Genomic DNA, 16,001 nt, shown 5'->3' on the forward strand with positions numbered 1-16,001 from the left:
CGAATTTCCAACGAAGCGTCTTCCAGCACCACCTATGTGTTGGAGAGATGGGACCGATTTGCGAGAATGGAAAAGTGCTAGCTTTTATTGCTATGTTATTGAACGCAATTGTTAATATTCTTGCCAAGCAGTCCACAGGAGTAATCCCGCCACTGCAATTAACCTGTTTGACGGGATTTTGCTTTTTTAGTTTCTCTTTATTAAATTATTTCTTCATGACTCAGAAAGAAACCTTCCGATTGGTCCACAGAACATTCGTTATCTTGCCAACCGTCTCTGGAGTATTGATGTTTGTTTCTTTGTATTTCGAGAACCTGGCAATTTTTAAGTGGTCACCAGGTAATGTTTGCGCTATGCTTTACAGCAGTGAAGTAATGACATCCAGCCTACTAACTTTCACCTATTTAAATTTTAGATTCAAACCAATGGTAATTTTAGTAATGTTAAGTGCTATTTTAGGTGTCACCTTCACGTTGCAACCTTCATTCATTATCCCTTCTCATTGGACAACTGAAGGAAATAACACCGGTTTCTATTTTGCCTTTGGTAGTGGAATTCTGGGTTCCATTCTCTACACAATAAGTTCAAAGTGCTTAAATAATGGAATATCCCACCATTTACTGGTACTCATACAGGCGATAAATTTTCTGATCGGTGGGGCTATTTCAATTTTAATCAAACAAACTGTTTTCATTATCCCGTCTGCTGGGTTCAATCTTTTCATAGTGCTGTCTACTAGTATAATAGAAGCAGCTGCATTGATGACGACGATGTACGCCCTAGATACCGAACCGACATTCTCAATATCTATCATTTTAACAACCGAAGTTCTGGTCACCTATTTCTTGGAATCAATCACCCTGAATATAAACTCTTCTTGGTTGTCTATTTCCGGCGCTTGTCTCATCACATGCGCATGCGTATTGTCAATTCTCAGCACTTACGAAAAAGTTGACATCAGTCCTTGTGATGAAAAGATGACTTGGATTCCTCTGATTGACTTTTGCTACGAATTAGAAATTGTCGAAAAAAATCAAAGAAGTCGTGCTTATTGACATCTGAAGATGACATAAATAGAAGAAAACCAAAAGGAGTTCTGGTTTTTTTAATGTAGGCCAAAATTTAAATTCTTTTCACTTGAACCCCCCCCCCCCCCCAAAAAAAAAAAAAAAAAAAAACATATCTGTAGATTTATCCCACAGTTCGTGACATCGTGAGAAATTAAAAGTCCCCTTCACCGAGAAATGATTTCATATTCTAATTCAGGATAAATGTATCCAACCAGAAGAGACCAAACACATACACACCCACAACACATAGAAACAAAAAAACAACAACAAACAGAAAGACTGATATACAAACAAACAAACAAACAAGACAGAAAGAAAGACACGTTTGTTTGGATCCAACAGTGACGTATTTCACCACAACCACGGTTATTATAGTACAGATAAATGAGTAAACTGTAAACCATTAGCGACAGGCATATACTATTAACATTTAATACAACCGTGACGATTGTGTATACATTATCATACTGCATCGTGGGAGGAACGATTGTCCCTTTTGTGACGTCAGAGACTGTGTCGTCATACCATATTTAATAGAAAGATATGCTGACCACTGTGCGTGTGTATTTATGTGCGTAGATGTGTGCGTGTGTGTGTGTTTGGCGAGGGCTGTTTTCCTCGTCTGGTTAATTAACCCCTTTCTTATACATAACCTGCCAATTACATAATATATAATAATTACATAATTTATGCAATACATAATGTGCCAATTATATTGAAATGATCATATGCTAAAATTCTATGAACCTTCTAAATCTGTTGATGAGTTTTTTTTTTTTTGCTTTTTCTCAGCGTGTTGTTGAATATCATCCTACACAAGCCACTTTTATGTAATAATTAATTAATTAATAACATGATATAATTGGTATAGGTAACTAACATGCTAAACTATGTGTTCTTATGTCTATTACGAACATCGTTTTCTTGATCATAACAAATTTGAAAAACAACTCATTAAAATTTAGAGGGCGCTTTAGTGCATTGAAATAATGCTAGAATTATATCACAGACATGATAATTATATGTAATATACTTTCACATGGGAATATTGCGAGAGGTGGGTAAGACCTGTCAAACCCACCACTGTAAATCATTTCATAAAGCAACAATGACATAAATGTTAGTATAAGTGCTCCGCTGCGTGCGAAAATTGAATTTAAAAGAGATAAAGAAAAAAAAAGAGAAAATATTATATTAAGATATGTAAAATTACTTCAATGAATTTAATCATGTCATGAAATGTATAATTTTGTGTTATTACTAAGCATATATATATATATATCAATCAACGCTTCATGCAGACTTTTCAAATTGAATATTACGTTGAATAATATTAGATGGTACATACGAAGATCTAGAGAGGACATGGTTATTTTTTTTTTATTACGCACGTACGTACGTAATAATACTAATATACGAGATAATACTACGTAGGTACGTAATAATATCACGTACGTACGTGATAATTACTACGTACGTACGTGATAATTACTACGTACGTACGTGATCATTACTACGTACGTACGTAAATTACTACGTACTTATGTAGGGATTATCACGTACGTATTTAATAATTATAACGAATGTAGGCCAACGTATACGTACATGTTTAGTGATATAGCCAATGTTAACACTTGTCTAACGTAAGCGAGCCTACGTTATATACTGCGGGTGATACATCTTCATATCAAAGATGGAGAGGGATGAACTTGTTCGTAACTATGTACTTTAATTTAGGGTTTAGCCAGAAGGAAATCCTTTATTACTTGACAGCAAAGCATTGGATAATAGTTAGGCGAAAGACATCTCAGACGCATTTTGAGGAGCCTTTTCTTGTATCGCATGAAACATTCAGACATTGTGGATGTGGAGATTTTTATATTGTGCCAAGCCTAAGCACAGACATTCCTGTGGTGTTAGTCGAACGAACGTACCAATTGTCTGTCTCCGGCATTTTTTAGTTAACTATAAGTATAAGCTTGACATCTGTGGTGTACGTATCTTGCATGTAGACAAATATGTTACAGTATGTACGTACCGCGTATCGCCACTTCTATCTTCAGTATAGAACGTAAAATTATCACGTACCGTCGGTACGTAATAAATATCACGCACGTACGTAATATTGATTACGTACGTACGTTATAAATATTACGTACGTAGGTTATAAATATTACGTACGTACGTAATAATTTTTTTTACCATGTCCTCTCTAGATCTTCGTAGGTACAACATATGATGCTGAAAAAAAGTCAACGTATTGTATATTTCATGTTCTCATTAATCTTGTGAATAATTTGTTATATTTTATTGTTATTCTTTCTTAATAATAATTTGAAAGAAAGACATTGCACTGTACCAATAATTCATTAGTTTTAAACCTTGCGGGGAAAAGTCATAACACCTTGCATACCGTGTAACCAGGGATAACGTCCCATTATCGTTCGATGCAGTTACCCAGAAATGCGGCAGGGAGTGGCTTACGTGATAAATTCCGGTTTTTCTGACTGGCGCCCCCAACTAAAAAAATGGCTATACAATATAGGTATCGCACCACAATTAGAGTAGTGCATTTTTTTACATTTTCGGAGTAATCATCATTTTTTTATACTTTGATATTGAAGAAGTCGAAATAAACTACTGATGGTCAAAAAAGTATGTAGGATTGAAGGTGATTTAAGGTACTTTAGAAAATCTTGATTGCGCCAAAACCCAAACAACGACAGCATGCAACATCAGCATGACTTGGGCATCAGAGGGCAGGAGACCAGAAACAAAAAGGCACAGGACAGTAGACAAAGAAAGAGAGAGGGCTGGTTGGCGATCCTGGAATGAGGCCAGAAACGCAGCTGCCGACCGAGACGAATGGAGACGCTCTGTGGAGGCCTTATTTGCCTCTAGGCAAGAAAACAGATGAGAGAAAATCTTGGGTCAAACAAGAAGATTATGCAGCGAGAGCTTTTTAGCACTATGATTAACTTGGAGCTCTTTTAGCTCAAAACTAACCCATCATGGTGGCTAATGTTGAAGGTGTTGTGAAAACCCAATTTATCAGCTATCATATGATGGGTAGGACATGTTAGTTGATCACTTTCATCTATGCTGTAGCGGACTTGGAAATGAAGGCCAATTTAGTGTGTAAATCAATGGAGCCATTAACTGTGGTGCGACACCTATAGGGACCTAACGGCTCGATACCTCAGTTGGCTCATTTTGCTTGTCCTCTCCTCTGGTATAACCTTACTCTGCTTGTTTTTATATTTCTTGCTAACCTGCTGCTTCGCACAGCTCGGTCAGCCCACCCCCTCCCACCCCCTCCCCAACACATGATGTTCAGCCAAATGCTTCGCTACAAACGCATCTGTTCTGATACCCTACAGTTTCGTAGTCAATCTACCACCCTAATAGGTCACTTTCTTGATTGTAATTATCCCTACAAATTATTGAAGAGAACCCTTAATAAGGTCTGTAGAATTCCCAGGGAGAAACTGCTTCAAAGTCAGCATAGGGAGGTGAAAGAGCATCGTATTCCATTTGTCGTTACACACAGCGATCAGGTCAATCCATTCAATAGGCTGGTCAAAAATGAATGGAACACGTTGATCTTGGGAGACGATATGGGTGACATTTTTATTAACCCCCTGTAGTTGCTAGAAGACAACCTCCCAGCCTACTTAACATCCTTGTTAGGAGTCGTTCACCCTCCACCGACACTCCCAAACCCAAGGGGAAGATTAAATGTGGTAAACTCCGGTGTAACGTCTGTCATCACATGATCACGGACCATGACATTCAGCTCTCTCCTTCAGGGGTGTGTTTACATCCAGGTCCGTACAATTGTGACACTCCCTTTGTGATATATCTTATAACTTGTGTTCTCTGTCCTGATATACAATACATTGGCCAAACCTCCACTCCCTTTCGTTTACGACTTAATAATCACAAAAGCACAATCAGACTCAACAAAACCAGTTTTCCAGTGGCTGAAAAGTTTAATCTTCCACAACACAATATCGACTGTCTTAAGTTTGCCATAATCCTGGGGAATTTGTCTGACCATAATAAAAGAAACTTGAAGGGAGTCGAATTGATCCTTAAAGTGCGTTCACACTGTCATGGTCTCAATTGGGATATGGCTTTTCTTTCCGGGTTCCAGCACTTTGAGCAGTCTGGGGCTTACAGTGGACTAACGTGATTTCAATTACTCTTTTTACGCCTGAAGAAGGACCAGGGTGTCCGAAAATTTGTGTAGCGTGTAGCTATATCTATTCTATTCTAAATATTATGTGGGATTTAAAGGCATTACATGTTGTCCTTTTCTTTTCTACTATATATATATATATATATATATCCAATATATATATATATCCAATATATATATATATCCAATATATATATATATATATATTATATATATATATATATATATATATATATATATATATATATATATATATATATATATATATATATATATATATATATATATATATATATTACAAATTGATTAGCCACTTCAAATACATCATGCTAAAGTATTGCGCATTTAAAAGTAACTGTAACTGAGCGTCATTTCTCATTTTAAATATATACGTTGATACGTCATTAAAGTTAACGACCGCCACCCTTTTCACGAAATCGTCTGCATACAATAATTGCGCTCGGCCGTCAATCTTGAGCGACTCAAATCAGTCTGAGCAGTTTTTGACTAATTTGAATGTCGTCAAAACGTAAAAACTCTAGCCAAAATTGGACGAAATTCTAGCCAAATATGACCAGCTCTCGGTGTCGGCCTACGTCACTCAGAACAAAATAGCAATTTTCATAGGATGGGTTTGTCGTCTGGCTAAAGTGACCAATACGGTGCACAGTTTCAATCGCAGTGCATGATAAAGGAAATTTAGTATATTAACGAGGGGAATCTCAAGTGAGAAACCTAGTGCGCCCGCGCCAATTTCTGGACAAATTACTGGAGTGACGTAGTCACTGCGCAAACGCTTTGACAGGTATACGTTAACATCACCTTGTAATGCTGCGATATTTCTACTCGATCGCAACTTATAACACCCATCGTGTCCTAAATAAATTGGTAGGTTCACTTTCCTGCTTGACTATCCACCTATTTGATTAAAGATATTCTTTGAATTGTAAAATTACCATGCAAACAAATACGTCACAGTACGTCAAATGTGAACCCTTGGAGACTAATAGATGGTCTACATTCGGGTAAATTGATTTGTAATGGCTTATTAAAGAGTATAAAACTTGATAATCATCCCGATCATGAATGTCGAATACCGTTTAGGCCCAGGTTGCTGTGCACATATGACACCACACACCCAGTAAGCGTCAATTTAACTGGTAGTTTTATACTGTGGCAATTTCAACTATCAAATTTCTCGCAAACGGTATGCAGAAATTGAATATTAATTCACCAAGATGATGAGACTTTGCTCTTACCTTATTAAATACGAAATGTTATTTTTCGGATTGGTCCATTCTTTCAACTATAGGCGTAAATTTAACGACGTCTCAACTGCATTGTAACTTCCTATGACTTTAACCACAAACACATAGAACAAAATACTAACACCTTGCAATATATAGTTTTAATAGACTTATATATGGACTTTCTTATTTTGTAACTGTAACGTAAGAGGCATAGCGTAGTCCGGCCAAGAAATACAACGGAGGTACATAAGGGCCATATAACTCATATACAGGAAAAATAGCTTTATAAACACAATAACTCTCTGCTTGTAAACGAGCAAACGAAAATGCCTAGCGTAACAAAGAATCATAATGACCAGCTAAATGCATGCCACTGAACACTTAGATCGCATTTTTTCCATAAGACAATACAAGAATCGTTTACACTACATAAGCTAAACTTTATGTCAACATCTCTCAGACGACAGAGGTCGCGATATTTTTTTACCTCAGGACGAATGCGGTCAATTATCATAAAGGGGCGCGTCTTAATTAGGTTTACTTTCTACGAGATTGCGCACTTAAATGAAACCTTGTATGTTGCAAGCTTGTCACTAGTTCATGCAGGGAGTTGTTATGGAATTTCCGACGGAACAACTCCCTAGTTCATGATGCTTCGTTGAACGGAAATAGAACTAACGTTTAATACGCGTGTATACATACTGCAAAGACTACAATGCAGTATGGTCAATTCTTCTTCAAACTGATGTTGCTATCATTTGAGATTAAGTCTGACCCAGTGAAGTGCAGAAAGCTGTTTTTATTATTTTGTAATATAGATTTAGAAACAAAATTGTATCAGCTTTATAACTTGCTTGAGGAAGTGGTGCTGGGATACACGTTTTAGTCGTTGTCAAAGAAAAACAAAACCTTAAATTTACTGACTCTTTTGGCTTTCTAAATAAAATAAAAGTGAAAAAGCTGTTAGTAAAATACTTATCCGCTAAAGAGCCTGTGTATTGAGAATGTGTGAAAGGCAGTGGGCATGGCGTTTCGATCCTAGCAGGATCTTCTTCAGTCGCTGAAGGCTCTGAAGAAGGTCCTGCTAGGATTGAATCGTCAGGCCCACCTATTTTTACACATGTTTGTTTGTCCCTCAACAATGAAGGCTAAGCTCGAAGTTTTCATATGACTTTTCTGCGATCTCTCAAACTCCGCCGCCATTCCTAAGTAATGCTACACAACTGAAGTAGCCTATAGTATATATTTGTTCCACCATGCATGGTATAACAATCTCTACACACTAGCGTTCGTTTTACGTACATTCTTTTTTGTGTTTTCCAAAAAAAAAAAAAAAAAAAAAACAACAACAACAATAGTATAGTACACGCCTGGATGGGACACGTAAGCGCATTACGATGTTTTGCGGAGAAGACAAGTAACACAATTGGAAGAGGTATTTGATCAGGTTCACTGAGTAAAACGAATACAGTGACCGGCAGAGAAATAGAGAGAGATAGAGAGAAAGAGATGGAGAGAGGGTATATGTATTGACACAGATCACTGCAACATTATAGTTATCCGCAGGAACAGAGGAGAAATGGAGAAACGTTTTTCAGCTAAGAAGTTAAAGAATAACTTCACTTACTCTCTTTCCATATTAATTTGTAGCTCATATATTATTTATTTGGGACTATTTTCCGGCGAAGGATATGACCAGCCATTGAACTATTCGCAACTCAATGGATCTTCAAAGCCTATGTTACACTGGAGAAGAAACTTGGAAGGTGCTGTGCCATATAAAGAAGCCAGCTATCGTGCGCATGCACAAAACGGTAAGTGTTTAAAGTTCTCTCGTTTAGTTTTTATTGTATGTCTACTCCATATGATGGCTTTTGCAACGCTTTCGTGACAGTTAAGTTGTCCAACAAAGAAAAAGAAGAGGTTATAAGTAAAATACAAATAGGATATACATCTCAAGTATGGTAAGATACTTCTACACAGTTAGACATACATTTTACAGAAAATAAGTAAATACAAATAGGATATACATCTCAAGTATGGTAAGATACTTCTACACAGTTAGACATACATTTTACAGAAAATAAGTAAATACAAATAGGATATACATCTCAAGTATGGTAAGATACTTCTACATAGTTAGATATGTATTTTACAGAACATATATGTAAATACAAATATGATACACATCTCAAGTATGGTAAGATACCTCTACATAGTAAGACATACATTTCACAGAAAATAAGTAAATACAAATAGGATATACATCTCAAGTATGGTAAGATACTTCTACATAGTTAGATATGTATTTTACAGAACATATGTAAATACAAATATGATACACATCTCAAGTATGGTAAGATACTTCTACATACTTAGACATACATTTTACAGAAAATACCTCTCTGGAATGCTCCTTTAAGGCTACAGAACTGATAGCGTATGTTTCTCATTATAGACATAGTTTGCACGAATTAGTGGGTACAAATTTAAATGACCACATACAATTTTGTGTCCCACAAAATAATAGTCATGAATTATTCATTTATTTGGTTTGGAACTGTCATGGCGTCTTTTTAAGACGCATTCTCCGTTGAAGTAAAAATACTTCGTTAAAGTTTTTTAGAAGAAACCCTCGTTTTTATATTGAAAATCGTCTTCGTGCGTAACTCTTGTATTGTTCTACGGATCATGTTCGATTTGAAATAAAAATGTGACGTCCAAAAAGTAGTTTGTGAGCAAAAAGAGAGCTGAAGCTGCAGCCTCGAGCCCTAGTGTCAGCCTAATCAGTCGCCCTAACAAAAGGGATTATGAGTCGGATGATGAAGCAACGGAAGATAACATTGTAAGTGACTTTTCAAAAACACTTGAAAGAATTAAGAGTGATATCGCCAAGGAACTAGACCGTCTTGAAGACGACTTTAATGAAGCCATTGTGGACTTGAGAGAATCGGTGGATGAGCTTTCGTCTGAAAACGAGGCACCGAAAAAACAATGTTCATTCTTGGACGCAAGAGTTAAGAAGCTCGAACAGGATATGGACACCCTGGCTTCCCATATCAACAAGAATGAACGATTTTCGAGAAGAAACAATATTCAAATTGTTGGTGTAAAAACATCGGAAACGGACATTGTTTGGACCTCGCCACCAAAATCATCAGTGAAACTGGTTTACCATCGTGTAAGATTGAAAGAGCAAACCATGACTGCATGGGTAGAGAAGGGAGAGATCGCCACCTCCTGGTAAGATTTGATTTTTACCAGGAAAAAATTCAATTTGTCGGAATGTTCGTCGGGCCGTCGCATGAAAGAATTACTATATCAATGACGACATAACCCACGTGGACCTCCAGGAAGAAAATACATTTGCCCAAACAAAATCCAGGAACATTACCATGCAGGGACCAAATTACGTTTTTTGGGAGGTTTTTGGCGACGTGACGATGGCCGCCCGTACACTTTAGAGTAGCATCTTATCACTAGCTCATTGGTGCCAATTCGGCTATTATTTGTTTTCAATGAGATATACCTCTCACGTTCTGCAATTTATCTTTTTACCATCGTTTGTGAAAATTTACATTCACATCTCAGATATCTGTAATCTTTAGGATACATCAATCAACCTTACGCACTTTTATCTTTTTTTTGTGAGAAGCTATGCAGCGACAGCCCAGATATTTGCTTACTGTGCAATTTCCATTGGCAACAAATCTTTACCTGTAATCCTCAGAACTTATTTCTACTGATCGCCTTACCAAGAATAATAGGATTGTTGCTGTATAATTTCTATCACATTGTGATTGTTTAACGCGCCTATTGATTGCTAAGACGTTGGATCATGTAACTTTCTCTTGACTTACTACGATAGTGCTCATTATTGTTTTTCTTCATGTTTTCATCAATGCCCTCCCAGGACAGCTCCTCGATCGTATTTTTTTCTCGCTTGTGCTTTGGAGCGAGACTTTGTAGTCACTGATGAGTGACTACATGATGTTTTGTTTATATTCACTTTTTTCCTTTTTTTATTATTTTCACTCAACCCACTACCTCATAAAGTATAACAATTTATATGTTATTGTCAGTAAATATGTCATCCGTCTTACCTTAATCTTTTCTCCCCCCCCCCCCGATCACTTTCATAGTCTTTCTACGATTTATCGAAATTATAGTTACCATTGTCTTTCAATATATTCGTGGGTGAACTTCGTTTAAGCTCTTACAATGTAGAGGGTTAAAGCAGATTAAGAAAACAAGAAAGTTTTTTTTCTTCTGACCTACACAATAATAAAAGCGACACTTACTTGATCCAACAGACAAACAGTATTCCTGATGTTGAGAGTTGCTGGAAAAACGAGTGGGCGGGGAAAATAGTTGTTGTCATGGCACCTCTAATAGTAGAGGTGTCTGCATCCTTTTGAATCCGTATCTAAATTTCTCAATTCATAACCTTGTCACAGACAACAATGGCCGGCTCATTCTTTTGGATATTGAGGCTCTGCAAACGTCATTCTCACTTGCCTGCTTATGCAGCCCTAACCGCGATGAGCCCTCTTTCTTAGAGCATCTGCATCTCTTACTCAGGGATAGACTTCAGGACTCGTTAATAATAGCCAGGATTCCTTAACTTTGTCTTGAACTTAGATTATGATAAATCTAGAGGGAACCCCCGTATTAATTTCAATGCTAGAATTAAATGTCTTGAAATTATGTCGACATTCGATTTAATTGACCATTTAGCGTGAGAAAAAAAATCCATAGGCTAAGCATTTTTCCTGGACCTCAAATATAACTGATGATATTCATTGTAGACTTGACTCTTTGTATAATTTTACGTTATTTCGTCCATCGTGTGTCTAAGTATAACTTTATTACTGGCCTCATTCCCGATCATTCATTCATACACCTAGTTCTAAGCGCCCATAATGACTAGAGGTGGCTAGGTTTTTTTTTTTTTTGAAATTCAACAATTCTCTTCTCTCGCTGACTCCGATTATACCAATTCAATTGTCAAGCTTAGCTTAGATCTCGCTTACAAGACAAAGACCCTGTTTTTTTTGGGACTAAATCAATTATTCTATTTGCAAAACCACCATTGTGTACAGTAAAAACAAGGCAAATGAAATGAGGCATTTGGAGAAACAGTTGTTAAAGGAGATGTCCTGCCTGGAACAAGCCCATTTGGCCTACAACTCCTCTGATGATTTTTTTTTTTCAAACTTTCTTTGGCCAGGAATAAACTACAACATATTTATGAAGATAAACTTAGGGGTATTATCATTCCCTCCAGAGCTAGGTGGATGGAGAAGGGGGGGGGGGGAATACCAAGTACCAGTATCCAGTATCTTCTCATCTCTCCTCTCTTCTCTCCAAGTTGAATCTAAGGAAGAAACGATATCGAGTACTGAATATTTTATCACGTTACAGTAATCTGTTCTTTTCGTCTTCTTTTTTTCAGAAAAAGAAGAAATACAACAAGTTGTGTCTGCATATCATGAATTCAAACAATATTCAAATGATTCTATTTTACGTGATCGTCATTTAGTTGCTGAAAGTCTTCCGGAGAGTCAAAGCCGAGTTCGTCCCATTCCTTTGAATAAAGTAAAAGTTGGTCAAATGGTAAACTTTTCGGTTGAAATTGGGAAAAACGTATCAAAGATAAACGGCTATAGTGTTTTAGCTGTTGGAGAGAATCATATCTTTGTGGCAAATCAAACAGAATATTCTGATGACAGGACCATAGTGAACTTTACAGTTGTACCTACATTGCCAGGTGTGTATAATCTCTTCATAGAGGAGTTTGATCATGTTGTCCAGTTACAGCTACCCGGCAGTCCATTCCATCTTGTCGTCGAGGCCGGAGATCCCGCTGATGCATTCGAAATTGGCAGAAGGGCCGATGAGTTGCCTTCTTGTCACGCTGTGCCGCTAACCCGACCGTCGTGGCTGGGTGGCAAATGGATAACTCGCAACTTGGCCAGCACAAAACGAGGGGTTCTACGTAGCGGATGGGTCTTTCAGTTGGATTGGTGCACTTTTGACGTCTTTACAACAGATGACATTGCAATGGCGGCGGAAACTCCCTCTCTAAAGAAAATTGTAATTTTGGGTTCCTCAGTCGAGCGTGGGATATTCTTCTCTCTCGTTGATGTACTACTCACTAAAGAAGAAAAATATAATTTGAGTGATTCTGACTTCGCTCAATGCTGGGGTTATGCGCAAGTTCAAGTTGGAAACTTACAATTCGTTTATCAGGACTTTCGGATCGCAGCTTGCCAAGTTATGAATATCAGTGCTGATGGAAAATCTGATGTTATTTGCCACGACGAGAAGGTAGCCAAAATGGGAAGTTACGATTTTTTTGGTGACGGTCTTAGGTTTTTAAAAGAGTACCTTTTCGCTGAAGATCCATTGCCAGATATTTTGGTAGTACCTATCAGAGAAGTTGTGCAATTGGAATTACTACTAAAGGCCATCCCATCATCTTGGTCTGGTACTATCTATCCTCTCTATAATTTCAGGTGCAAAGACCCAATGATGTACACTAAAGATGGTCTTGAGAAAAGTTACAAACTGGCGGAGGAATTATTATCCTTAGACGGTCGTATCCAATTGATCGACGCGTTCGGTTTAGGATCAGGAATGAGACACAACACCGAGTCAAGTCCACTGATAATGAAATCAAATCACTGGCATAAATGGTGCAACGAATTCAACGGTGAGATGAGAGTCTGCGGAAATCCCACAGCAATGATAGCTCAGATATTATTAGGGAAGGTGATAGCGCCAAAGGGAAAAGAAGCTTGGTTAAAGACAATTGAATCGAAAATAACATTTCCTAGAAAGATAACAGTTTGTCAGGACTGTCCGGCGTCTTTACTTCCCTTTCACATTAAAGTTAATCCAGATTTAGAATGTTACATTTCATCTGAAGGTATACGCAAAACTTCGGATGCCAAGTTTCCTGTTTGGGACGGTACATTGTGTCCTGCAGAATGCATGAGGACCGAACCCATTGATACGTTATATACTCAGTCAGGTTCAGTCAATGTCAGAAAATGTAACATGAATCTTCTCTGAACCAAGGCGTCTGTAGTAAGATCGTGATGTATATACGAGTCTAGAATCTTGAGGTTGCACACCACTGAGCACTCTGAGCACTCAACGAAAAATGGAATTGGTACTGGATGAGGTGGGGTGTGGGAGGTGGTGTGGGTTATGAGAGTGGGAGAGAAAGGAGCGAGAAGCAAGAATGAAAAAAATGCTTATACTTTGATGTAAATAAGTATATCAATTGGTGACGCTGTTTATGAAGTTATTAGAAATCATAGTCCATTATCTGATAGGGATCGAAGACATTAAACAAAGCTTCAATGTTTCCTTTGTCTATCAGAGAACATTACATTTGTACATTTAGTTGCGACATTAAACATACTGCAATTATTAAATTATTATCAGGATATATACCATCACGTCTTCAATTGTGCACAAATGCTATTGGTTCTGAATAACACTAAAGCAACATTTAACTTTCATTATACCTTTCATGTAAGCTAACGATATTGATATTATAAATTTATGATGTAAATTTAATCAGTTTGAAAATATAGTAGACCATTTTTATGTTAATTTCTTAACGAGATATTAATGACGTAATGAAGTATCATGTCTAGTTTAATTTGTTGTTTGCGTATTCGTGGGTCTGTTTGTGCATCGTGAGATTAAATAAACTCACCGACAATTATATCGGAAAGTTACAATTATGTTCAAACGAAATGGAAGACCAAAATCTGTTGCGATCCATTTTCTATGACGATTCATAAAACATAGTTGGATTTCAGAAGAAGATATCACCGTCCTTCTTATATTCTCTACCCCACCCCCATGCAGTTACGACCCCTTTCCTTCAAGTGTCCTGATATTTAGGATAACTTTCTTTTTAAGGTATGTTGAAAATGATCGGTTATTTCCATTATCTGATAAACGAAACTACACGAATGGATAATGTAAGAGAAAACATTTGTATGATTTACATTTTTAAACTTTCTTCCGTCAGCTAGACGTAGAAAACATGTCTGGTTACATGATATGTGTCACGAGTATGCTATCGTTCAGCTGGATAAATTTACTGATGAATATTCATTTGTTGTCTGTTTTGCTCACGAAGTTCAAATTAGTAACACACGACATTTTAGTATATGCTTTGTTTAATTCACCGATTGCTCGACGGGCATCAATGGAATTTGTGCAAGTCTTTGTTTAGATTAATTTGCATAAAATGCAGGTAAAGGGTCGGTATGAATAGGCCGGGTAAGCAGGCCAGGGCGTGGTATTCGTGTTTGATATAATATACTTGGTGCAAGGGTGCTGGGTGCACCACAGCAGTTACTTTTTGCAGTTGGACACGATGTCCGTTGGGCGACATTAGCCCGCAGTACTTCGCTATTCTAATGTAGTATATGTAGGGGCAACTTCAGTTCCCCGCTGATTAATTCGTGGCAATATATATCTTGTCATATATCGTAAAGGACGTACCGATACGTGTAAAAAGCCGGAAACTGACCGAATTCCGTAAGTGTCTCATTTTCGTATGTATACTAAGTCAAACCTTACTTTGCAGTAGAGGGAACGCAACTAATTAGTCGTATTCTTATTTCTTATTTGAGTGTATCGAGGTCGGAATAGGTTAGAGATTGGAAAGCACGTATGAAATATATTTATGAGAAGTTTGTTAGTATCGAATGTCTGTATAGGGAGGGCATATTGTAAATAGGTGATAAGTGTTAAGAAGGTGTAAAATCATGGGATCATACAGCGAGATCAATGCATGTTTGATATGTTTCCTATTGCCGATGTAACGTCTTATTTGTGTGAAATATTTGTTTATACGATGCGTACATTTTACGTTTTGTTTCAGGGTTTTTGCCCCTGGTTACGAGGACTAAATAAAACTCATAGAAAAGACAAACGCCATCCGAGTATTTACGTTGTCCAGCGAATAGTTTTACCTTACCCGTGACAATATGTATCTGTCTGTTTGAACAGGAATATTATATGGTGCCGTTTCTGTGCACCCGAGAATAAACGGAACGGGTTGGTTGGGAAAGAAGAGGTGGTGGAGGTTGGGCAGGTTGCAAACAATGAAACATTGCGCACTTAAACTTTTATATTGATTGTTTACCCACTGTTATCATTTATAACCAGTTTCCAATTGAAGGCTCGACGTCATAATGGAACCTGTCTTTAGACTTTAGAATTTGGATTACACCTTTGGCCTTTAAGAAAAAGCTTCCATCATTTTCAAAATACCGTTCTAGTTTTTTTCAAACATTTCCGTAGCCGGTGTATGCCTGATCCTCACTAAAACGTTGATGTGTGAGGTTGTAACAGATACAGGAAGAACAATTGATGTAATGCGTTCTATGGGTTAATCTTTATAATGTATCCACAATATGAACAATGAAAGAAATATGTAAGGGCAAA

At 37.3% G+C, this 16,001-nt stretch overlaps 1 protein-coding gene across 1 annotated transcript; it reads left to right on the forward strand.

The window, feature by feature from the left end:
- The first annotated feature begins 7,942 nt into the window (after positions 1-7,942).
- LOC139983265 (uncharacterized) lies at positions 7,943-16,001 on the forward strand. Its single transcript, XM_071996692.1, has 2 exons — positions 7,943-8,335; positions 11,977-16,001. Exons 1-2 carry the CDS (start codon positions 8,101-8,103, stop codon positions 13,596-13,598), a joined length of 1,857 nt encoding a protein of 618 aa, XP_071852793.1. The 5' UTR covers positions 7,943-8,100; the 3' UTR covers positions 13,599-16,001.

Source organism: Apostichopus japonicus, chromosome 16 (assembly GCF_037975245.1).
Source record: "Apostichopus japonicus isolate 1M-3 chromosome 16, ASM3797524v1, whole genome shotgun sequence".
Lineage (NCBI taxonomy): Eukaryota > Metazoa > Echinodermata > Holothuroidea > Aspidochirotida > Stichopodidae > Apostichopus > Apostichopus japonicus.